General features: G+C 55.6%; 3 protein-coding genes across 7 annotated transcripts in view; 1 reads left to right on the top strand and 2 right to left on the bottom strand.

Annotated features, from left to right (window-relative positions):
* Positions 1-6,641, bottom strand: part of PPP1R37 (protein phosphatase 1 regulatory subunit 37) — a 39,349-nt gene extending 32,708 nt beyond the window's left edge. The window contains exon 1 of the mRNA XM_061139582.1: positions 6,150-6,641. Within this exon, the coding sequence (XP_060995565.1) occupies positions 6,150-6,351 (202 nt within the window). The 5' untranslated portion in view covers positions 6,352-6,641. The remainder of the gene's footprint in view (positions 1-6,149) is intronic.
* Positions 6,642-8,365: 1,724 nt separating this feature from the next.
* Positions 8,366-18,689, bottom strand: GEMIN7 (gem nuclear organelle associated protein 7). 5 transcript variants are annotated; one of them, XM_061139580.1, is made up of 4 exons: positions 18,551-18,689; positions 12,725-12,812; positions 9,900-10,015; positions 8,366-9,172 (listed from the first exon to the last, which is right to left on the bottom strand). In XM_061139580.1, exon 4 carries the CDS (start codon positions 9,162-9,164, stop codon positions 8,778-8,780), a length of 387 nt encoding a protein of 128 aa, XP_060995563.1. In that variant the 5' UTR covers positions 9,165-9,172; positions 9,900-10,015; positions 12,725-12,812; positions 18,551-18,689; the 3' UTR covers positions 8,366-8,777. The 5 variants fall into 5 exon arrangements, with proteins under 5 accessions (XP_060995563.1, XP_060995561.1, XP_060995560.1 ...); XM_061139578.1 differs by lacking the exon at positions 18,551-18,689 and adding an exon at positions 15,413-15,652; XM_061139577.1 differs by lacking the exon at positions 9,900-10,015.
* ZNF296 (zinc finger protein 296) lies at positions 17,972-21,809 on the top strand. Its single transcript, XM_061139575.1, has 3 exons — positions 17,972-18,269; positions 18,511-18,660; positions 20,727-21,809. Exons 1-3 carry the CDS (start codon positions 17,972-17,974, stop codon positions 21,710-21,712), a joined length of 1,434 nt encoding a protein of 477 aa, XP_060995558.1. The 3' UTR covers positions 21,713-21,809.
* Positions 21,810-22,143: the final 334 nt, after the last annotated feature.

Genomic DNA, 22,143 nt, shown 5'->3' with positions numbered 1-22,143 from the left:
GCAGGCCCCCAGATACACTGCCTGGCTTTGTGACGACCTCCGGTGAGTGACCTTGCTTCTCTGTGCTTCCAGTACTTCTACAAACCGGAAAGAATAGCACCTGCCTCCCGGGTGGGTGGGAGACGTAACCAAGACACCCACTCAGCCCAGCGGTGGGCGCGTGGGAGTAATGAGCGGTGACCAGGGTCGCCCAGAGAGCAGGGGCCTCGGCTTGGGCCCCTCCATGCTCCATTGCGGCAGGCCACCGACCCAAATCCCGTTTCTGCAGTTTCCGCAAGTCAGACGCTTCAGTGTGCTCTAAAACAAGTCTGCGAGGCCAGCCTCAGCCACCCTTGAACTGAGGTCTGAAACTGAGCCTTGGGACTGAGCGCCAGGCAGTTGAGCTGAATCAGGGGCCCTGAGCAGGACAGCCAAACCTGGCCGCCTGGGGAGCTTTCTAGAAACACAAGATTCCTGGCCTCCATTCCCAGAAGCCGCCCCCGACACGGCCAGTCCAGTCCAGGGCGTCTGGCTCCATGGTTCTTAATACTTTTGGAGCCAAACGCCTGTGAGAGACAGGAGACGCCTGTTTCCCAGAAACATGTGCACGCACTTCCGACAGCCCCCCGGAGGACCGAGTGCCAAGCACCCAAGGCGTGGGGCCTGGCACAGGCCCATCAACTCATTTGAGAGGCTTTCTCCCCAATGCCCCGGTGGCGTGAGATCTGACGGAAAGCCTCACTCCTCTGCTACTCGCCCACCCTCCTGGGCGCCAGACGCAGGTCATAGGGGTGACCCACAGTCCTCACCCTTGAAGAGGGAAACATGATGCGAACACAAATAAAGCCCTGGAGGTGGAAAGGAGAGCCAGCTGCTCCCCACACAGGCCCGTCCACCGAGTCAAGTTCCCACGGGGCTTAGGGCCGGGGCGCCGGGCCATTCTACAGAAGGGACCAGGGCTCGGGGGGCAGCTGGAACTTGTCCACGGTCATGGCCAGTGTCTGAGAGGCTGCGGCTAACACTTCACATCTAGACCCTCACTGCCCTTGCTGCCTCTCAGCTGGAGGCCAAGACAGGCTGATTGAGTTTCAGCTCCGAGAGGCTGGGCAGCCTGCCCAGAGTCACCCAGCTCGTCACAGACAGGATCGTCCCTGTCAGGGATGTCAGGGCACTCTTCTGACAGACAGACCGCAGGGTTCTGACGAGGGACACGCTGGAGGAGAGGCGAGTGCAAACACACAACAGAGACAGTGCAGCACGGAGGGCAGGGGCTGCAGGCGGGGGCAGAAGACTGGCAACGACAAGAACAAGGCCCCCCAGCGCTCCCTGTGGACACTGTTATCTCACCTTCCTCATCACCCTTTGAGGAGGGACGACTGTCAGCTGTATCTCATAGACAGAAATATCATCACGGACAGAGAGAAGGATCGCCCAAAGTCACATGGCAGAGTCTATGTGCCAACGCCGGCAGTAGGAGGTGAGGGTGGGCCCTGACGGAAATCTGGGGGAAGCATCAGAGCCGCCCCCTACAAGGGCACTGGCTTCTCCCCAGCCAGACCGCCCACCACTCAGGTAAAATGAGCCATTAACCAGCAAGAGAGCCTCTGTCCACTACTGACGGTACCTTTCCACCTGTCAAAGAAGTTTCAAGGACTCAATTTGCAGCACAGGTTTCATTGAGAACAAACAGGAAGGTGTTCCCACCCGCCCTGATCCTCACTGCGGAACACGGTGGCCACTGTCCCCACCAGCCTCTCTCCCCCATCCCACCCCCGAAGCTCAGGTGGCCGGAGCTGGGCACGTTTGGGCCCCCTTCACCCTGCAGATGCCTCCCCTCCAGGTGAGGAGTTTCCCGGGCGGCAAAGCTCCCCTGCCCCTACTCCAGGACGGAGTGCACAGGGTGGAGGTCAGGGAGCGGGGAATGAGTCACGGGCAGGACTGCAGGGAGGGGGGAGACAGCCGCCCAGACTGTGGCCAGTGTCACGTGCTCCCCGACGCCTGCCTCGCCAAACCCAGTCTCCTCCCCACACGGCGGCTAGCTGGGCCTCAGGTCACTCCTGCAGTTTGGTCTGAAGAGTCCCTGGTACGAGACCCTCAGAGGAGCCGGGACCTCCCACTATGGATGGGGCTTGTGGCAGGCTAGCCCCTCCTCCATGGGCACCCACTTCCACCCCCCAGGGAGTGTGGGGCGCACATGGGCCCCAGCCCGGCAGTACGGAGGTGGCCTCCTCTCCAGCTTCACAGCATGTCCACTGGCAACCGGCTTGCTGCAGAGACCCTGCCCCACCAGGTCCATCCCATCCACTCAGACATCCTGGAGGTCAGATCAGCAGGACAGGGCTCACAATTTCACAGATGAGGAAATAAACCAGCTCAGCGAGAATAGGGGCTGTGCCGGAGCCACAGCACGCTGCGGCTGGGGCCGGGCAGGGAGCACACCCCGGCGAGACAGACCCCAGGTGTGGCCTGGCCTCAGCCCTTCTGAGGCTGCACGTGCCCCTGGAGCTCATTCGGCCATGATCACCATGTGTCTTTCAAGGGGCTGAGCGGGAATGAGGATGGACACTGTCTGCTCTCCCATTCCAGCAGGGGAGAAAGACCACCAGCACGAAACAAATGTCAATCTTAACAGCAGCCGCCTTTACTGCAATGAGGCAGACAAACAGGCCCCCAAGTTGGGGGCAGACGGGGACATCATGTGACATGGGAGCCAGGAATGGCCCTTCTGAGCACTGGGCTGGGTTGAGCCTCAGTAGACAAGAGACCCTCCCACACCACCTCCCTCCTTCAGATGTCTGGCCTCCAGAAATCCCCCAACACATGACCTCTGACAGGACCTGACAGGGCTCTTGTCTCAGGCAGACATCCCCAGAGGCTCCCACCGAGCTGAGCCCCCACCTAGCCCCAGACCCAGGCACGGCCCACCGCAGCCGGAGGCTGTCAGGCCTGGCTGAGCTCTCCTCCCAGGGCAAGGCTCTGCTGACAGGATGCCCGGTGCTAGGGCCCAGTTCCTCCAGTGACTGCTTGCTCCCAGCCCGGGGCACTCCGGCACCTCGGGCTGGGGTGACTTCTCCATCTCTGCGATGGAAGAACAGCTTCTGAATGACCTCTTCCAATTCCGATGTGCCAATTCCTCCCTTACCCTTGGCCTTGGGGTCGTGTCACCAGGGCAGGCCCCAGAGTAACCCCTCCCTCACCCTTCCCACCAGGGCCGCAGCTCAAATGACACCCTCTCTGCTTTCCCGTGGCTTTTCCTCCAGCAAATCTCCTGCCCCTCCTCCAAGACCTGCCAACCCCTCCCTGAAGCCCCCAGCTGAGACCCTCTATCTCTCAACTAGGCAGCCCCTTGGCCCAACTTTCCACAGCCTGACGACTCTGAGTCCCAGGCCAGTCAACAACTCCACTGTCCTCCACAGACACAGGGCGAGTCACCGGCCAGCACCACCAGGCCTGCCAAATCCCATTGTCCGAACTCACCAACTTCACCAGTGAGCCTTCCCCTGCCTGGGAACTCCTTCCCCTGCCACCCAACTCCTTCCCTCACAGGTCGACCTCAGCCCCTCTCCCTGGCCCAGACAGACCCACTCTCCCTGCCCTCCCATAAAATCAATCCGTTTCTCCAGGTCATCACCTCTCCATCTCAGACCCACTGATGCTTTTGGAGAGTGAGTGCAGACCAGTCCTGCCGTCTCTCCTGCAACCTCCAGGAAGGAGAGACTCCCACAGCCTGGGAGCTGTCACCACCTGTGCCTCTTCCCCGGGGTGACCAGTCAGCCACCATCCTCTCAACCCCTCCCAGCCAGGCACCAACTGACCCTCCTGCTCAACATTCTGCCCCCGCAACCCCCGCTTTCACTGCCTCTTCACGACTGTCCATGAGACATTAAAAAAAAAACCCAACCAACCAAAAAAAACACCAGACTGAATCTGCCTGGATAACAGCAGGTGCTATTTATGTGGCAGGAACTTACAAGGACTATCTTATTTAATCCTCACAACTTCCCCACAGTAGAAATTAGCACCTCCATTTGCAGAGAAAGAAACAGGAGGCTCGGAGAGGAAAAATGGCTTCCCCACAGCCCAACAGCTGCTAACACACAGCTGCTGCTCTTCTGGGAACCTGCGGGCCAGAAACTTTCCCCTACTCCCACCCCGCCCCCGGCCCGGACTCTCCAACTGCCGCCACCGCCACCACGTTCCGGCCCACAGACGGAACATCTTCCCTCCCCCACGGGCCCGAGCCCACCAACGGACTGGAAGCTTGTGAATCAGGGCCCCCCCCAACTCCATGAACCAACTCCTCCAGGCTGGCCCCTAACATGACCAGCTGCCCCTAATGTCACCCCTAAAATGACCAACCATAACTGCAGCTTCATGAAGGCTCATCCTGGCCGACCGCTTTCCACACACAGCCTTATTCAGTCCTCTCTGAAACCCCGTGACATGGCTATTCTCACCCAGTTACAGGTGGGAAATCGAGGCTCTGAGGAGTTAGGAACCCAGTCTGAGGTCATGCTTTGGGTAAATGGGACTCAGGATTGAGCTGGAGCCCAGGCTAGCCACCATCCTGCTCTGCCTCTCCAGCTCTTTCCCTCCTCCTGCTCTGAGCTCCCTGGACCGGATGCTGTATCTGGGGCCCATTCCCTCTTCCCTTCCTCAGCCCTAGTCCCCCAAGCCCTGCAACCTAACCTATCTTGAGGGCTGAGAGCCCAGGGGCTTGGCTGGCTCCCAAGGCCAAGAATTTTAAATTAATCACTGTCTCTTTAACAATAACTGGCTGGGGAATTCCCTGGAGGTCCAGTGGTTACAACTGCGCTTCCAGGGGGGGCCCAGGGTTTGACCCGTGGTGGGGGAACCAAGATCCTGCATTCCGTACCGTGCAGCCAAAAGACAAAACAAACAAAACTAACTGGCCAAGATGGCATTTACGGCCGCTCCTCATGTGCTCAGCTTTCAGTTCCCACGTTTCCCATCCTCACATCAAAGTCATCGATTTCTCCACTGCCCACAGACTAGCAACATTTCTACCTCTCTCCCCAGGGCCTACAGACCAACTTCTATAGACCAGGCTCCAGGCCTATCCCTCTCCTCTTCGGCTCCATCCCAGCACGAGTCCCAGACCTGTCCGGGACTCAACCCTGCCATCCATCTCTGGAGCGACTTTCCACCTTCCCCAGCCCTACAGATAAAACACACTCCTCCAACTGCTCTTCAGTTCCAACACAGAGCCGACCTTCTCCAGAGGACTTACAACCTATGCAGTCACTCTCCCCCACACCTCGAGCCATCAAACTTCTCTAGCGCTCTCACCCTCCACCGACAGCAACTCCAATGCTTTCTCGGGGCAGGCGGGACGGGGGTAGGGGAAACAAAACAAGGACAACCCTCCCAAAGCCCGGCTCCAAAGTTCCTCTGCTCCTGAATGACTGACAATGTTTTGCTTCCCTTTTTTTTTTGGGGGGGGGGGGGGTGGTAGGGGAGGAGAGGAAAAGGAAACATGCAGTGATTTTTCTTCCTAATGCCAAGATTGAACACCTCCCTGCACTATCTCAACCAGCCCCAAACTGACCACCAACTCTGCTCCTTTTTCTGGCAAGTTTATTTACCTTGCCTCCCTTTCCCAATCCCGGGACTGACTGACTCCTTTACCGCTGACTCCAGGTTTACTCCTCTTCCTCCTTTCAGGCAAGGAAGTTGAGTCACATGACCAACCCTTGCCCCGAGGCTTGCAGACCGACAACTGTAACCTCTTTCTGTCCCCATGGGCCCATCAAACTCCTGCAGCTGCCCTTTCGGCGATCATGTTGACCCGCTCTTTCTCCCCTGACTATTCTATCCTTCTCTGAGGGAACTATGAACTCAAAGGCTACCGCCCTCCTAATCAATCTCCCAAGTCACTAAACTTTCTTTGATTGCTCACCGTCTGAATTCCTCAAACGATCACCATCAGCGTCCCTTGGGGAGGGGAGAGAGGGAGTAGCAAAAACCAGCAACGTTCACCTTCCCAACCCAACAACCACTCCCTCTCTAACACCCTCCAAGCTCTAAACTGACGACTGTCTCCTTAAATCATTATTAGGGGCAACTTATTGAGCTCCACCTCTGTACTGGTCGCCGCACCGACTCCCAAGTCCCCCACCAGCCCGCCCCCGCGCTCCAGCCGCGTCTACCGTGTCTCCAGGGGTCTTTGGGTTCCACGGCTCCGGACACGATATCTTCGTCGGAAGGGAACGTAACGCGCTTGGCCGCAGCCTTGAGGCGCCCGTCGGCCGGGGGCGATGCGGGGCCGGGAGACGGGGCCTCGGCGGGGGCCTCCTCGGCTTCGCCGTCAGCGCCCGGCCCGGGCGGCGCCTCCTGCGGCGGGATCTCCATCGCCGCCGCCGCCGCCGCCTCCTCACGGGGGCCCTGGGGACATGCCCCGGGCCCCGGACTTGTCTCTCCGGGCCCTCCCGCCGTCCCGGGGCATGGGCTCAGCCACTGCTTCAGGCGCCGACTCCGTCCCCTCTCCTGGTCGTCGTAGTCGTCGCCGCCGGGAGCTCGAGCGCGCCTCCCCCGGGCCCCGTGCGCGTCTGCTCGTTCGCAGCCGCACTTTCGTTAAGGGCCAGTGAGCCTGCCGCGTACACGGAAAGGCAGAAAATAAATTTAAGTTATTTTCAGGTAGAGTTGTCTCGTGCGTTGTTAAAGCGCGTACCAAAAGGCAGAAAGAGCTACGGGAAAAAGAAACGTGAGTAGTGAATCTGCAGATGCGGAACTGCAGAATACGAGGGGCGGGGCGAGATGGACGCCGTCTCCCGGAGCAGCGCGCAAGCGCGAACCTAAGCCGGCCCCCCCCCGCCCCCCGCCTCCCCGCTTCAAAGTAGATAACTAACATTCAGGCCCTCACACATTCGTCACGAGCTCAGGCAACAGAGAAAGGGGTGGAGGTGGTAGGAATAAAAACATATGCTTGGTGAGTCTAGGCCAACTGATATGGAGAGAAGTAAAGGGATGGAGAACTTGAAAGGCTATAGGAGTTGTGTTGACTACATGAGTACAGGTGATGGATGCTGACAGAGGGAACCTCTGCCTGGAGACAAAGCCTGTCTCCACTTGCTGGTTAGGCTCCAGCTTTCCATTTGCAGACTGTAATTTCATCAATGACCCTCTGGATGTTGTGGTTATACAGACAGTAAGTCGTGTCGGGCTCTTTTGTATAAATTGTATTTTATATAATTTAAACCTAAAAACGAAAATATGAGCCCATAAGGAGTATTCTAGCCCTAATTTAGCTTTTTTTTTTTTTTTTTTAAGAAAAGAAAAAACTGGACGAAGGAAGAAATTCCGAAAGCAAGGGAGGAATCTTCCAACCGAAATACCCGGCGATGGAGCAGGTAGATCACCGAGCCAGTAGCAAACTAGCACGAACTCAAGCCACGCCCCTACAAGGGCTGACTCAGTCGTTTACTATTCGCCTCCGCACTTTCTCCGTTCTATCCCAGCCCAACCACAACCCTGAGTGGGCGGAGCTAAAACCCAAAAAGGTGACTTGGGGAGGAGCAAGTGACGTCGTTGCTAAGGCAACTCGAAATCTGGGCCCGGAGGTAGCGTTGTGAATGAACAAATGGGAGCCGAGGCCCTGCACAAGCTTCATTCAACTTCAGTGGCTGCCGCACTTTGGCCACTGAAGATGACCCAAGGAAATCACATCCATATTGAATGGAATCTTCACTTACAAATCTTCACTTCACTTCAAACTGATGGGACTTACAGATGGGGCAGAAATTACTTTTAAAAACAATCTGCTGAGGGAATTCCCTAGAGGTCCAGTGGTTAAGACTCTGTGCTTCCCCTACAGGGGGCACGGGTTCAACCCCTGGTATGAGAAGTAAGATCCCAGCGTCATGGCCAAATAAATAAAAGTAAATCTGTTGAAAGACTGCTAGTAATGGGGCTAAGTGTGTGAAATAGTCAACCAGGCTACAAAGCCAGGGTTAAATGGAGAAGGGGCCAAGTTTCACTCTAACCCTTAATCCCCTTTTTCCCAACGGTGCTGCCATGCAGGGTTCCCACCCACCAAAGACTATCCACCCAGAGGCCAGGCCATGGGAGGGACCTCTTGCATGTGACCATGTGACCCAATTCAACTCACTCCCCTCACTGTATACAAGCCAGCCCACCAGAAAAGTCCAAGTCTCCCAAGTCTGGCATCCAGGTCACACCAGCTGTTCCAGACTAGCAGTGGTCCAATCCCCACATCTTTATCCCAGCTCCTCCCACTCCCTGGACATGTCTTCCCCTTCCAGATCCAGCTCCACAGGATTCAGCCTTTCGATAGCCACCCTTTCACTCCCTAAATCTGGCTCAATCCCTATAGGCTACATTAAAAAGAGAAATAAAACAAGAAGCAAAGTTTCCTGAGATAATTGATTCCTTGGCAGGAGAGAAGCATTGGGGAATATTTCCAGGGTGGCTGAACTTTGCACCCTCTTCAATAGACAATTTCCCATTAGGTAATCTGCCTTCCTTTATTCCCTCCCTCGGTCCCAAATCTTCAGGAACTGGCATGGAACCCATATATCTGTAGAGTTGAGAGTTCTGTGAGGTAGAGCATTCCTTTCAACAGGATGTAGAACCCATGGAGTTGCAGGTTTTCTGACTACACCCTGGATGTCCAGAGATGTCAGAGTTGCTTGGAGCTTGGTGCGAATTTCCAAGGGGGTTCGGAACTCTCTGGGGCCCAGAGGTCCAAGCTCAGGAGCATACGGAGCCTGGGAGACTGTAGCTACGCCCAAGGCAGAAAGATGGACACGATGAAGTCTTTATGGCTTGAAGGTGTATGAGATAATGTCACTACACCGGAGCAGTGCTTCAGCCTGCACGCCTATTGGAGTCTGCAGCTGCGACACGTAGAAGTTGGCCACGTCCAGGTCGGTGGCTCCGAAGTGGGCAATCACCTGCACGCCCTCGTGCAGAGTGAAGCACACCTGGCGCCCCACCATGGCCAGCAGGCTGCGGAGGTAGCGCTCCCGCAGGGAGGCTCGAGCCTGCTGTTCCCGGGATTCCCGAGACTCTGGAGGCTCCAGGACTTCAGGGACTTCCGGCTTCAGGGGGGCTCTGTGTCCATCGGGAGCAAAGCCTCGGTTCAAGCCGTCAGGACCCCGGGGGAGCCGGAGCACAGGCACAGGAGTGGCCAGCGGAGTCTGCATTATCCTGGCTGTTGGATGAAGAGGCAGACCAGGGAGTCATTAGGGCAGTGTGGAGCTACAGGAGGAGGGGGCTGGGGGCAGAGGCCTATCTACCCCATCTCCACTTAACCTGTCCAAAACCCAACTCCTAAGTCCCCCTTCTAAAATCTGTGCCATCCGTCAGCCAGTCACCCCCCTTCCCAGGACCTGGCAACCCCGTTTATAAGGTCCATGAAAGCAGGGCCTTTGCACTGCTTTTTAAATTTTATTTTTTAAGCTTCTGGCTGTGCCACCCAGCCTGCAGGATCTTGGTTCCCGGACCAGGGATCGAAACAGTGGCCCACGGCAGTAGAAGTGTGGAGTCCTAGCCACTGGACCACCGAGAAATCCCCTGTACTGCTTTTATCCCCAGTCCCTAGCAATAAATACTTGCTAAAAGAACAAGCCCTGACCTCTCTCACAAACAGCCCATCCAATCCATTATTTGTGGAGGAGGGCGTGGCAACCCACTCCAGTATTCTTGCCTGGAGAATCCCCATGGACAGAGGAGGCTGGGGGGCTACAGTCCATGAGTTGCGAAGAGTTGGACATGAATAAAGGACTAAGCACAGCACATTTCCAAATAAATTCCCATTCACACAGGTGTCAGCTCAAAAGGGTGATTTTTTTTTTTAAGGGTGAAATTTTATGAGTCATACTTATTTTAAATAAATAAATGAAGAAGTAAATAAAGGGAGGAGAGGGGAAAGTCCTTACCATACGTTTGAGAAGGCCCAGGATATCTGCAAAGTCTTCAAAGTACCTCCTCACAAGATATTCCTTGTAAAGACTTCAGAGTAACTTTGCAGTGGAGAAGCATGGTCGACACTACTCTAATGTTGGCATTAAAATCAACATGTACAGTAATGGGGCAAATGAACACCAAGGGCATCCTGATATAACAGACTCAGGACAGGGCACCGCTTCCATGGTGGTCCTGCCAAAAATGGATGACCTCAATCTATTCAGGCAACTCAAACTAAGGGGCATTCTACCAAAAAAACAAAAAAAAATTAGCCTGGCTCTTCAAAAACATCCAGATCATAAAAGGCAAATGTTGGGGCGGGGCCGCAGGCAGTCCCCTGGTGAGGATTAACCAGTGGTTAGGATGTGGTGCTTTCCTAAGAGTATGTGTGTTAGTTGCTCAGTTGTGTCTGACTCTTTACAGCTCCATGAACTGTAGCCTGCCAGGCTCCTCTGTCCATGGGATTTCCCAGGCAGGAATACTGGAGTGGGTTGCCATTTCCTTCTCCACGGGGATCTTCCTGACCCAGGGATTGAACCCACATCTCTTAGGTCTCCTGTGTTGGCAGGCAGAGTCCTTACCATCTGAGCCACCAAGGAAGCGGCCTGGGTTATCCCGGCTTAGAGGACTCTAACCAGGTTATCCCTGGTTAGAGGCGGCAAAAAAAAAAAACAACAAGAAATGCTCAGGGAGAAAAATATATATTTTTAATTTAAAATATATATATATATTCTTGAGAGTCCTTTGGACAGCAAGGAGATCCAACCAGTCCATCCTAAAGGAAATCAGCCCTGAATATTCATTGGAAAGACTGATGCTGAAGCTGAAACTCCAGTACTTTGGCCACCTGATGCGAAGAACTGACTCATTGGAAAAAACCCTGATGCTGGGAAAGATTGAAGGCAGGAGGAGAAAGGGACGACAGAGGATGAGGTGGTTGGATGGCATCACCGACTCAATGGACATGAGTTTGAGTAAGCTCTGGGAGTTGGTGATGGACAGGGAGGCCTGGCATGCTACAGTCCACGGGGTCCGCAAAGAGTCAGACACGACTGAACTACTGAACTGAACTGACTGATTCACAACCTAATAGTCTTCACTCTGTCCAACATCTCAGTCTAGGTACTGTCATTCCCCGCCTGGACTACTGGGGTCAGCTCCTCACTGGACTCCTGATTCCATCTTCACCCGCTGCCAGTCTGTCCTCACACACAGCCCGAGGGACCCCATTAACACCTAGGTCAGATCACATCCCTCTTCAGCTCAGAGCCCTCCCCTGGCTGCCGTCCTGCTCAGAGTCAAAGTCAAAGTCCTCACGACAGCCCTCAAGGGCCTGCATGCTCTGGATCCCGCCCGTGCCCTGGCCTCATGCCCCACTTACTCTCTCCACCCAGCCGCACTGGTCTCCCTGCTGGGTCTCCAGCACACCTGGCATGGTCTCTTCGTGGGCCCTGGTACTGGGGTTCCCGCTGCCTGTACCGCCTTCTCCCTGTTCCCAGAGCAGCCTGTCTTCAAGATCTCCCCTTCAGCTGCCTTCATCTGAGTCGGCTTCCTCACTCTTCAGAAGCACGCCCCTCTCTTACACGTGATGTTGTCTATTTACTGGTCTGCTTATGGTCTTTTTCCCTGCGAGATGGGCTGCCTCTGCTGTAGCCCCAGCTCCTGGAACATGGGGTGGCATACAGACCAGACTCCTTAAATACTGTTTCTGCTGCAATGAATGGAATGGAAATTGAGCTCTCAGGCCTGCTTAGGTGGGTGACCTCAAGCAAGAGACAGTTTCCTCTTCCACTGGGTGGAGAAATGGCACCAACGGCTGCCTCCGCTCGTTATCAGGAGGCGACAGGCTCGGGCACCATAGGGCCATGACCTACACGCCAGGTCCTCCCTAGTTACGCTTGAGTAACAACTGTGTGAGTATCGCTACTGCTGTGTGACCTAGGGGAAGCTGCTTAGCAGGTCTGTGCCTCAGTTTCCCCATCTATAAAACAGACTGACAAGAGGACCAACCTGACAGGGTTGCCACGGGGACTAAATGACCTAACAGATGTAGAAGTTTAGCACTCGCCTGTAACATATTACATGCCACTACACTGAAGTTGGGTTTTCTTTTTTCCAAGTATAGTTGTTGTGCTAGTTTCAGGTATATAGCAAAGCAATTCAGTTATATATGTGTATATATATATACATATATAAATATACATATAATTCAGTTATATATATATTTTGCTCTTTATTTGCTAAGTCATGTCCAACTCTTTGTAGCCCCATAGACTGTAGCCTGCCAGGTTTCTCTGTCCATGGGATTTCCTAGGCAAGAATACTGGAGTGGGTTGCCATTTCCTCTCTAGGTATCTTCCCCACCCAGGGATCAAACTCATGCCTCCTACATTGACAGACAGATTCTTTACCACTCAGCCACCAGGGAAAACTATATGTATGTATATATATATGTATATATATATATCTACTTTTTTAGATTCTTTTCTTTTATATGTTATTACAGAATATTGAGTATAGTTCCCTCCTGTGCTATACAGTACGTCCTTGTTGGTTATCTATTTTATATATAGTACTGTGCATATGTTAATCTCACACTCCTAATTTACCCTGCACCCTGACCACTGCACTGATGCTGACTGCATGTAAGGAGATGCTGGCATTGTGGGCAGGAGAGAGGACCTAAGTTTCAAGCAGTGCACCCTTCCCCCTGCTTCAGTCCCGTCCTCTCTAAAGTGATTCACTGAAGTGACTGACATGAATCAGGTACCCAGTGGCCCATCCCAGGGCCACTCACCGTACAGAGGTGATTGGGATTGTCCTTTTTCTTGTGAGGCTCTTCCTGGCTCGGCAGCTCAACTGTCAGCTCCTTGCAAGAAAGGATCCTGCAGAGAAATGAATCAGCATTTCTCAACTTCAGCTCTAAGTCTGATCTCACACCTCCTCTGCTCAGAGCCCTCCCATGGTTCCCACTCCACCTGGCCAAAAGCAAAAGTCCTCACTCCAAGGCCCTATCACCTCTCTGATCTCATCTCCTTCCCTTCTACCCTGTGGTCACTGCTGTCAGTCCTTGAAAATGCCAAGAACATTCCTGCCCCTGGGCCTTTGCACATGCTATTCTTACTGCTTGGAACCTTCTTCCATACATGAGACATATATATTTCCAGATACATGGCTTGCCTTCCTCCCTTACTTCACTCAGGTCACTGCTCAAACATTCCTTCTTACAGGGAGGAAAATAATAGCCCTTTCACCTTGCAGTATCTTTTTTTTTTTTTTTCCCACAGTACTATCACTTCCTGACAGTATGCATTTACTTGTCTGCCTATGTTCTTGTATGCCATCTGTTCTGCCACAGAACGTAAGCCTTTGGGAGAAGGGACATGTCTGATTACATCACAAGGGCTGGCAACCAGGGGTCACTCAGTAAATATTTGTGGATCCCTGTTACCCAAGTGCCTGCTCTGCGCCTGACCCACACTGGGTGGTGCTGGAGACCCAGCTGGGAGCCAAAGAGCCTGGCCCTACCGTCAAGTGGATGACACACACCAGGGCTCCAGACAGTGACACCAAGAATAGGCAGGGCTGGAATGAAGGAGCCCGGGGGCCTCATGAGCCCAGAGGGGACACCTGGCCCTGCCTGGGGAGGTAAGAGGTGGTTTCCAGGAAGGGGCTCAGGAAAGAAGGCTCTGATAAGCTGACATTGGAGCAAAGACCAGAATGGAATGAGGAATTGAACCATGAGGAGATATGGAGGGGAAAGCATTCCAGTTTGAGGGAACAGCAAACTGAAAGCCCATAGAAGGGTGACTGGGTGACACTAAGGAGGCCAGTGTGCAGGAGCTGGGGGCAGGGGCCTTGAGGACTGGGGTATCTCTGAGTAGAGGAGGAGCAGGGTCTGACTCATAGGATCCCTCTGCCTGCTGCACAAAGAATGGACTGTGAGGGGCAAGGGGAGAAGCAGGGAGCCCAGTGAGGAGGCCACCTCGCGGGGAAGATGGAAGATGACATCTGGGGCAGTGAAGCAGGGCGGGGAGAAATGATTGGATTAGGCTATCTCTTGAGGGTTGAGAGCCCTCACTATTTGCTAACGGACTGGGCAGAGCCAAGGAAGACTCCCAGGTTTTCACCTGATGGGCAAGACCACAGTGAACAATGAATTAATGGGACTGCTACATGTTCATTATTTCACCACAGATGGCTGCAAATGAGATTAAGAGATATGTACATTTTCTAATGTATCTGACCACTGCATTCCCAATTTAGTCCAGGGTCACCAGCCCCCAGAGCTTTCTCCCAGCACTTGTAGGTTAACACTTGAGTGTTTTGGGAGAAACACTCCCCTCTAGGGCTGATGGGAAATATGCAAATTGCCAAAGAGTTCTGTTAAATTCCTCAGTAAAACAAAATTAAATTAAACATGGGCCAGCATAGGCCATGTTTTTGCTACTAGGGAGGAAAAAAAAAAAAAAAGATTTGGTCTTACCTGCACAATCCCCATTTTCCCAAAGAGGAAACTCAAGTTGGGTGATGCCAAAGCATTTACTGGGTACAAAGCATTTACTGGGTACAAGTGACTGACAGGAAAAGGGAGCAAACCCAGGTTGGTCTGGTAACAGTCAGGGCCATCACCCCTGCCCTATGCAAAACGGCAGTTTTTTCAGTCAGCAAAGGAGAGCCATTGAGGTCTGGGAGTGATTTGATAAGAAACTGGTCTGAGAAAGGTCACATAGGGTGTGCCCAAGACAGCAAAAGCAGGTATTCTTCCTGGTGACCAAGCCGAGAATCCTTAATCCTATCAGTCTCCAAGCCAAGGATTTCCTGCCCAGGTTTCCGGGGAGGGGTGGGGGTCGGGGGAATTGGATCCCATTCCCCACTAGAAAAACTAAAGTGCCCATCACTTTAGTTTGGGCAGGGGCAGGAGATTCACAAACTTCCATCCTTGGGGGCCTCAAAGTTCACTTTCTAGAAAATAGGAATGATCGGCTCCGTGGACAAACACTTAGCTAAACCTTCAATGGCCAGGGTTGGGAACCAACTGAGCTACCAGGTTAACAGCGAAGACTCTAGACCGAATTCACCGAGATACTGACCAGCCTACAACCACCACCCCAAGGGCTGGCCCGGTCTAGATGCAAATTAGCTAAATGGGGCGTCCGGTGAGCATCTGGACACCGAGCGCTGAATCCCCCCGCCCCCCACCAGGGCCGGTCAGTTTCCTTTCAATTCCGCCCCGGCCACCCGTCGCTCTCCTTTTCTCATACTAAGTAAGTCCTCCCGGCCCGCAGGCGTCCACTCCCCACTCCGCCTTGGGCTGGACGTTCTTCCTACCTCCCGACACAGATTAAACGAACGATTCTGCTCCAGGAAAGGCCGGAGTCTGAGGACTGCAGCCATTATTACTGTTATTATAGTCGTCGTTATTATTTTCCCGAGGGGGTGCAGTCCGACCTCCGAACCCCGCACCCCCCCCCCCAAAACTCACCCCTGGCGCGGGGACGTCTCCGCTGCTGCGTTGGGAGTGCAGTCCCACCCCAATGCAGGCGTTCGGGGACTAGAACTTTCCAGCAGCCCGCGCTGCAAGCGCGGACCCGCCTCTTCCCGCCGCTCGGGGTCTTGCACGCGGGTGGGCGTCCCGTGCAGGGACAGAGGAGCGGGATCCTACTCGCGACGCACCACTCTGAGATTCACGGCGGCTGGCGCCCCTACTTCCGCCGGCGCGCCGCCTGCAGAGGCCCGGGCAGGCCGCGAGCCTCCGAGCCTGGGTTCCGCCAGCGCCGCAGCCGCCGCCGCCCCACGTGGTCGCGGGCGGGCTCGCGGGCTCGGAAGCCAGCACAGACCCCGGGCGCCACCCCGCCAGCGTCTTGACCCTGCGCCTAGCTCTTGATCTACCAGTCTACGAGGTGTGGACGTCCAGGATGTCCATTTTACAGAAGAAGAAATTGGGGCTCCTCTCGTCTGCTTCAAGGCACATGGGACTTGGCACCCCCACCCCCTACACGTGCACACTCCTACCCCTCACCTCCGTTCTGAACCCCACCGTCCCTATTGAAACCTTGAGATCATGCTTTCAGCAGCCAGGCACCAGGAAAAAGCCTTGAAGAGCAGCAACTGGGAGAGACCAAAGGCGGTCATTTTGCCCTGCAGGACTCCCCACAGCCCGTTTTACAAGGGGAAACTGAGGCCCTGAAAGGCAGAATGTCTGTCCTGAGTTGGAAACGCACTGCTCTGGACTCAGAATTCATTCTCCCCCACAGTTTCACTAAAGGGGGGCGGGGGGGGCTTGTGGACCTCGGCTTCCCACTGGATCCCCAAGACCCAGTGCCTGGTACAGAGACCCTCTGCAGATATATTTTGGGGAAAAATGCGTATAGAAGGAGCCCAATACACAATCTGTTAACTGAACTATGAACCATTAGGAGCTCTGTTCATGAACAAGATGGATTTGGCTCCGTCTATCTCAGAACCTACATTCTAGGGAGATTGAGAGAGCTCCAGTTGGTTATTACATGAACAAATACACCGACAAGGTCCTTCAAGGCTTGACAAGTATGCAAAAGGAATAAAATAAGGGAAATAAGATAGGGGGTAGCAGGTTGGGGGAGCGTCTTTAATTGGGCCGTCATGGGAGGTGGCATTGAAGAAGAAACCACCTCAGGTAACAGATGGGAAACCTGAAGCCCAGGAGGGAACTGGGGACAGATGGAGGTCATGGAGTGTAAATTGTAAGGCCTTCAGCAGGGTGGGGCTCTCTTAGATCCTGTGGTCAGGGAGGTCCTCTGGTCTTTGGAGGACGATTGAGCTGAGACCTGAATAACAATATGAAGGAACCCTCAGGCTTGCAGTGGCACTCCAGGAGATTAGCATGTGAAATTCCCTCAGTGTTGGGCTGAGGACACAGCCGGCAGGCCAGAGCCAACTGACCCTGGCCCTGACCTCTGGGGGGTGGGTGGGCTTGTGTTAGGGAGAGGGGAGATAGGAGAGTAAACAAACAGTTCTAGATGGTGATGTGGTCGTGCCAGGAAGAAAAGAAAACTTGCAAGGTTGGAGGGTGGGGCAGGGTGTTGATGCCACTTCAAATAGCGATCAGAGAGCAGCTTTGACAAGGGAAGTTGGAGGAGGCCCCAGCGGAAGGCGGCTATTGGTTGGCTATTTGGTTTTAATGGCGAGTCCAGGTCTCGGAGCAGTCAGTGTTTGTGATCACGACCCTCCTGGGCTCCAAACCCTCCCAAGGCTTCTGTTTCAAAAAACCGAAGACTTTAAAGTGGTCAAAAGATGTCCCTGGAGCTGACCTTGTTTTCTCACAGAACTCCGTCAATACAGAACTTAATTTACAGAACTCGAATACACAGGCCTGGCATGGGGAGAAAACTGAGGTCCCAACCCCACCCCAGTAATCCTGTCCCTTTATAACCCTTCCTAGCTCCGCCCCCCTCCCCCCATGGCACTTGTCGTGGACAACACTTCATATTTTCCTTAGTTTCTCTTGTTGAGACTGTCTTTCTGAAGGAATAACCTGCAAGAGGCCAGGGTTATTGTCTCTTTTTCTACCCTGCTGCATCTTAGTGCTTAGTCCAGAACCTGGCACATAGTAGGCGCTTAATCCTTGTTTGCCCAAGGAATTTTTATTGTAATGCATTCAGTGGAATAGGTCAGATTACTATCAGGCGCCTAGCTAGAAACTTGGCCCCTACCATTTTCTCGCTTGGGGGTGTGAGTGGGCACCTTGTGCCTCAGTTTCCACCAGCCCGGAAACGGGGTCAGGAATAGCTGTTTCTGTGCGTGGTCGTGTGAACTCGTTATCTTTAAGATATTCAATCATTCAGCCAAACTCAGGGGGCACGGTCCTGATTGAGTTTGGCTGAGGGTGGGGCAGTCCTCTCCCGGCAGGCCCCGCCTCGGTGGGCGGAGCCACGGGCCGGGCCAGCACGTGTAAGAGTTCGCTGCGGGTCGCCGCAGTCACTCACCTGGGCGCCTCGGTCTGAGCGCGCACGCCTCGCGTGTCCTCCGCCCGCCAGTCCGTCAGTCCGCCTGCCCGCGACCCATGTCCCGCCGCAAGGCCGGCTGCATGCCTCGCCGAATAGAACCCTCGCCCGCCGCCAACTCAGACGACGGGATGGAGATGCGAGACCTCGTCATCGACGTGAAGCCCGAGCCGGACCCGCGGCCCCTGCAGGCCCCGGGGTTAGGGCCCTTTACTCCGAAGGAAGTGCTCGCGCCGGAGCGGTTCGAGAGGGAACCCCGCCACTGCTCCGGCCCCGTGCCCGCCGGCGACCTCATCCACGCCCTCGGCCTGCGCAACCAGTGGGCGCCGTGGACGCCGCTGTCCCTGAGCCCTCACGGTGAGCGCCCCCTACCCCAGCCCCGGGCCAACCTCCCTCCCTTCTCTCTCGGGTGGGACCTCCTCGGGGCACCGACCCCCGGGCTCCCCCCCCAGACACCACTCCCGGCCCCTGCCTTAATTTCCTGGCCAGGTCCTGGCCTCCAACCTGCCTTTTGACCTTCGGGTTTCCCCTCTCCCTCGGAACCCCCAGGCCCCATCCTGGCCCCACCCCACGCTCACCACCCGCTTCCTCCCTGCAGACCGCCAGCCGTGGACCGACAAACACCCAGATCTGTTGACCTGCGGCCGCTGCCTGCAGACCTTCCCGTTGGAGGCCATCACTGCTTTCATGGACCACAAGAAGCTGGGCTGTCAGCTCTTCAGAGGCCCCAGCCCCTGCCAGGGCTCAGGTGAGTAAAGCCGGGATGCAGTCACCGGTCTCAAGTTCAAGGGCCCGGCTTCCTGTGGGAGAGGGGCTGAGCTGGACAGGCGGGGCAGTGAGCACTACTTCCCTTTTCTGGCTCCCCACCGGGTGCAGCCTAGGCGTGGCCAGGGCCTGCCCTGTCCTAGGGCTGAGACAAGTGGTGAGGGGGGTAGGTGGGGGCGGGGCTGGGCAGGGGAGGAGGGCCACCCACAGGGTGTGGCCAGCCCCAGAAGACTGGTCTGGGGATTTGCCATACACACACCCCCAATCTGGTTTCACTTCTCCTTCCCCTTGGCCAGAAATAACTGGCCAGGTGGCTGGACCAGTGTGGCAGTAGGGGGGACCTCTGGGGAGGGCAGCGGCCTGGGGGAGGGGAGCCGAGGCCAGCTGGACTGGGGGTGTTGTCACCCCCTTCCATTTATTTATCAATTCTCATCGAGGTGCTGGGCATTTGCTTGGAGTCGGGGAAGGGGCTTCTGGCCTCCCTCCCTGATGGAATCTCCCAGCCTTGCATGCCAGGAAGCCCCTGTTTTCAGCCAGGTCCTGGGTGTCTGGATACCTGGGCTCCCGGCCCTATTAAATTAGGAATTAAAACCCTTCACTTGGTACTAGACGTGTGGCGAGCTGAGCTTTTGATCAGCATCGATTGTGGAGTGCATGCACAGCTCTGGATTTCTATCCCCTGTGCCATATGCCCCTGGGATTTTTGAGAAGTGGAATTATATTCAGGGCTGGGCCAGGGAGAGGGTCCTGCAGTGAGAGGGGGAGGGGGGATTTAGATTGCAGCAGGGAGGCTGGCCCGGTGGGCAAGGGTGGGGCTGTGATGGGATCATGGGAACAAAACACTCCTAGGTGCTTGGGCTTGGGAGAATCGTGGACACGATGGGCTTCCCAGGTGGCTCAGTGGTAAAGAAGCCGCCTGCCAAGCAGGAGATGCGGTTAGATTGATCCCCAGGTCCAGAAGATCCCCTAGAGAGGGGAATGGCTACTCACTCCAGTATTCTTGCCTGGGAAATCCCAGGGACAGAGGAGCCTAGTGGGTTACAGTACATGTGGTCGCAGACTTAGTGACTAAACAGTTAATGCTTATAGAGGGCTTGATGGACCAGAACTCTCAGCTATTCTCCATCTGAGGTCACAGCAAGTCTAAAAGGGAGAGGACCCCTAGGATCCCCATATTCTAGCAAATGAGGAAACTGAGGCTCAGAGATGTGTATTTCTTGCCCAAGGTCACACAGCTAGGGGGCAGGGGAACCAATTGGAAGTCAGGACAGGCTGACTCTTTCCAACCCCCACCTGTGCTCTTGACCTTGGTGTTGCATCCGGAAAGCTACCCCCATCCAAAACATAAAGGTAAAAGGATCTGGAAGTACATTACTGATAGTACCTGAGGGTCAAAAGAAAACATTGGTGACTGCTAAGCCTTCTCCCCATTTAAACCTTGGCACCCTTGTCTCTAAGGCAGGAAGAGGGGACCATGGATGGAACCCGAGTATTTGGGGCCTGGCAGAGACACCCAGTTATCAAGAACTGTTTTTACTAGTAAACCAATCATTTTTCCTAAAAAATTTTCCTCTCTCTCCCACTCTTCGGGATTTCTGGATTGAAACCCCAGCTCTACCCCTTCCTAGCTGTGTGACCTTGGGGAAAGGTCTCTTTGCCTCAGTTTTCCCATCTGGAAAATGAAAGTCTTCTTTCCTAAGGAAAGTTGTCAGAGGGAGCTGCGGGTGGCAGGTGCCCAGCATGCCTAACTGGGTCAGGCCTTCGTGACCCCAATATAAGCTAGCGCTCCTCTATCCATCCCTCTGCTCTTTTAACGTTTTCTTGAAGACTTTTCAAACACAGAAGGAATCCCCAAGGCCTCATCCACTTCACAGATTTTCCTTGCTCTTTGTCCATCCCGCTCTCTGCACACCTTGCCCTGGGAGGGCGGGGAGCCTGGCCTCTTCTTTCTGCTGCCTCTCCCACATCTAATGTCCAGCTGGCAGCCATGAACTGCAACTGCTCTGACTTGCCAATCACACTACTTCCTGGCCCTTCTCTTACATGCAGAACACGAGGACCTGAAGGCCTTGAACTGCCTCCGCTGTGGCCGACAATTCACGGGAGCCTGGAAACTGCTGCGCCACGCCCAGTGGGACCACGGACTGTCCATCTACCAGACAGAACCAGAGTCCCCGGAGGCCCCGCTACTGGGTCTGGCTGAGGTGGCCGCGGCAGTGTCGGCTGTGTCTTCGGTGGTTGGACCCGAAGCCGAGGTCAAGGGCTCCCGGGTGGGGCCCACCCGGCGGAGCCCCACCTGCCCTGTGTGTAAGAAGACCCTCAGCTCCTTCAGCAACCTCAAGGTGCACATGCGCTCGCACACGGGCGAGCGGCCCTACGCTTGCGACCAGTGTCCCTACGCCTGCGCCCAGAGCAGCAAGCTCAACCGCCACAAGAAGACCCACCGGCAGCTGCAGCCCCAGAGCCCCTGCCTGGCCGACGCCGGTCAGGAGCAGGCCTCCACTGCCCCTCCCGAGCCCGCTGCCCATGCCGCAGCCCCCGCCAGCGTCCTCCCATGCAGAGGAGGAGAGGGGGCCGGGGCAGCGGCCACGGCAGGGGTCCAGGAACCCGGGGCTCCTGGTGGCGGGGCTCAGGCGGGCCCTGGTGGCGACGGCTGGGGCGCTGACGCTAAGGAGCAGAGAACGGACCCGGATAAGAACCAGAAGACATCACCCAAGAAGACACTGAAGCAGGCGGGCAAGAACCGGGGGCCGGGGCCTGGGGGCAGCTGCGAGTTCTGTGGGAAGCACTTCACCAACAGCAGCAACCTGACGGTGCACCGGCGCTCTCACACGGGCGAGCGGCCCTACGCCTGCGAGCTCTGCTCCTATGCTTGTGCCCAGAGCAGCAAGCTCAACCGCCACCGCCGCATGCACGGCCTGGGGCCCGGTGGGCCCCGCTTCGAGTGCCCCCACTGCTGCGTGCCCTTCGGCCTGCGGGCCACCCTGGACAAGCATCTGCGGCAGAAGCACCCTGAGATGGCTGGGGATGCCTGAGCAGAGGAAATGCCCCCTGCCGTCCAGGGCACCATGGCTACCCACTTTTGTGACCTATTCTTCCCTTCAACCCATGAGTAAAGCCTGCCTGCAGCTACACGTGTGTTTGGACTCTGGTTTTCTTGGGGTGTCTGAGGTGGGGCGGGAGGCTTCCCTCCTTGGGGTGGACAGCTGGACAGACCGGTTTGGAACGACAGGGTGAGGGGAGAGGAGAGGCTGGCCCCCAGCGCCCGGGGCACCGCAGGACTGGCACAGAAAGCTGTGCTCCCGGTTCCCGGTGTGGGCGAGGCCAGGGCAGGGGCCGAGGCGAGGGCGGGGAGAGGCCTGGACCTGTCACCGGAGGCCCCTGGGCAAAGTCCTGGCCCATCCTCCACAGGCGGGGTGCTCAGCCCTTCTCCCACCACATGGCACCCGGGCCCCAAGTGTGGCAG

This window comes from Dama dama, chromosome 4 (genome assembly GCF_033118175.1).
Source record: "Dama dama isolate Ldn47 chromosome 4, ASM3311817v1, whole genome shotgun sequence".
NCBI lineage: Eukaryota > Metazoa > Chordata > Mammalia > Artiodactyla > Cervidae > Dama > Dama dama.
This window is presented reverse-complemented; position numbering and strand designations above follow the sequence as displayed.

Bases quoted from the DNA above. Each gene is read 5' to 3' on its own strand.
- GEMIN7 (XM_061139580.1), bottom strand. From the start codon at position 9,164: ATGCAGACTCCGCTGGCCACTCCTGTGCCTGTGCTCCGGCTCCCCCGG.
- ZNF296 (XM_061139575.1), top strand. From the start codon at position 17,972: ATGTCCCGCCGCAAGGCCGGCTGCATGCCTCGCCGAATAGAACCCTCG. The intron at 18,270-18,510 runs GTGAGCGCCCCC...TCCTCCCTGCAG, and splicing joins GCTGTCCCTGAGCCCTCACG to ACCGCCAGCCGTGGACCGAC. The intron at 18,661-20,726 runs GTGAGTAAAGCC...TCTTACATGCAG, and splicing joins CAGCCCCTGCCAGGGCTCAG to AACACGAGGACCTGAAGGCC.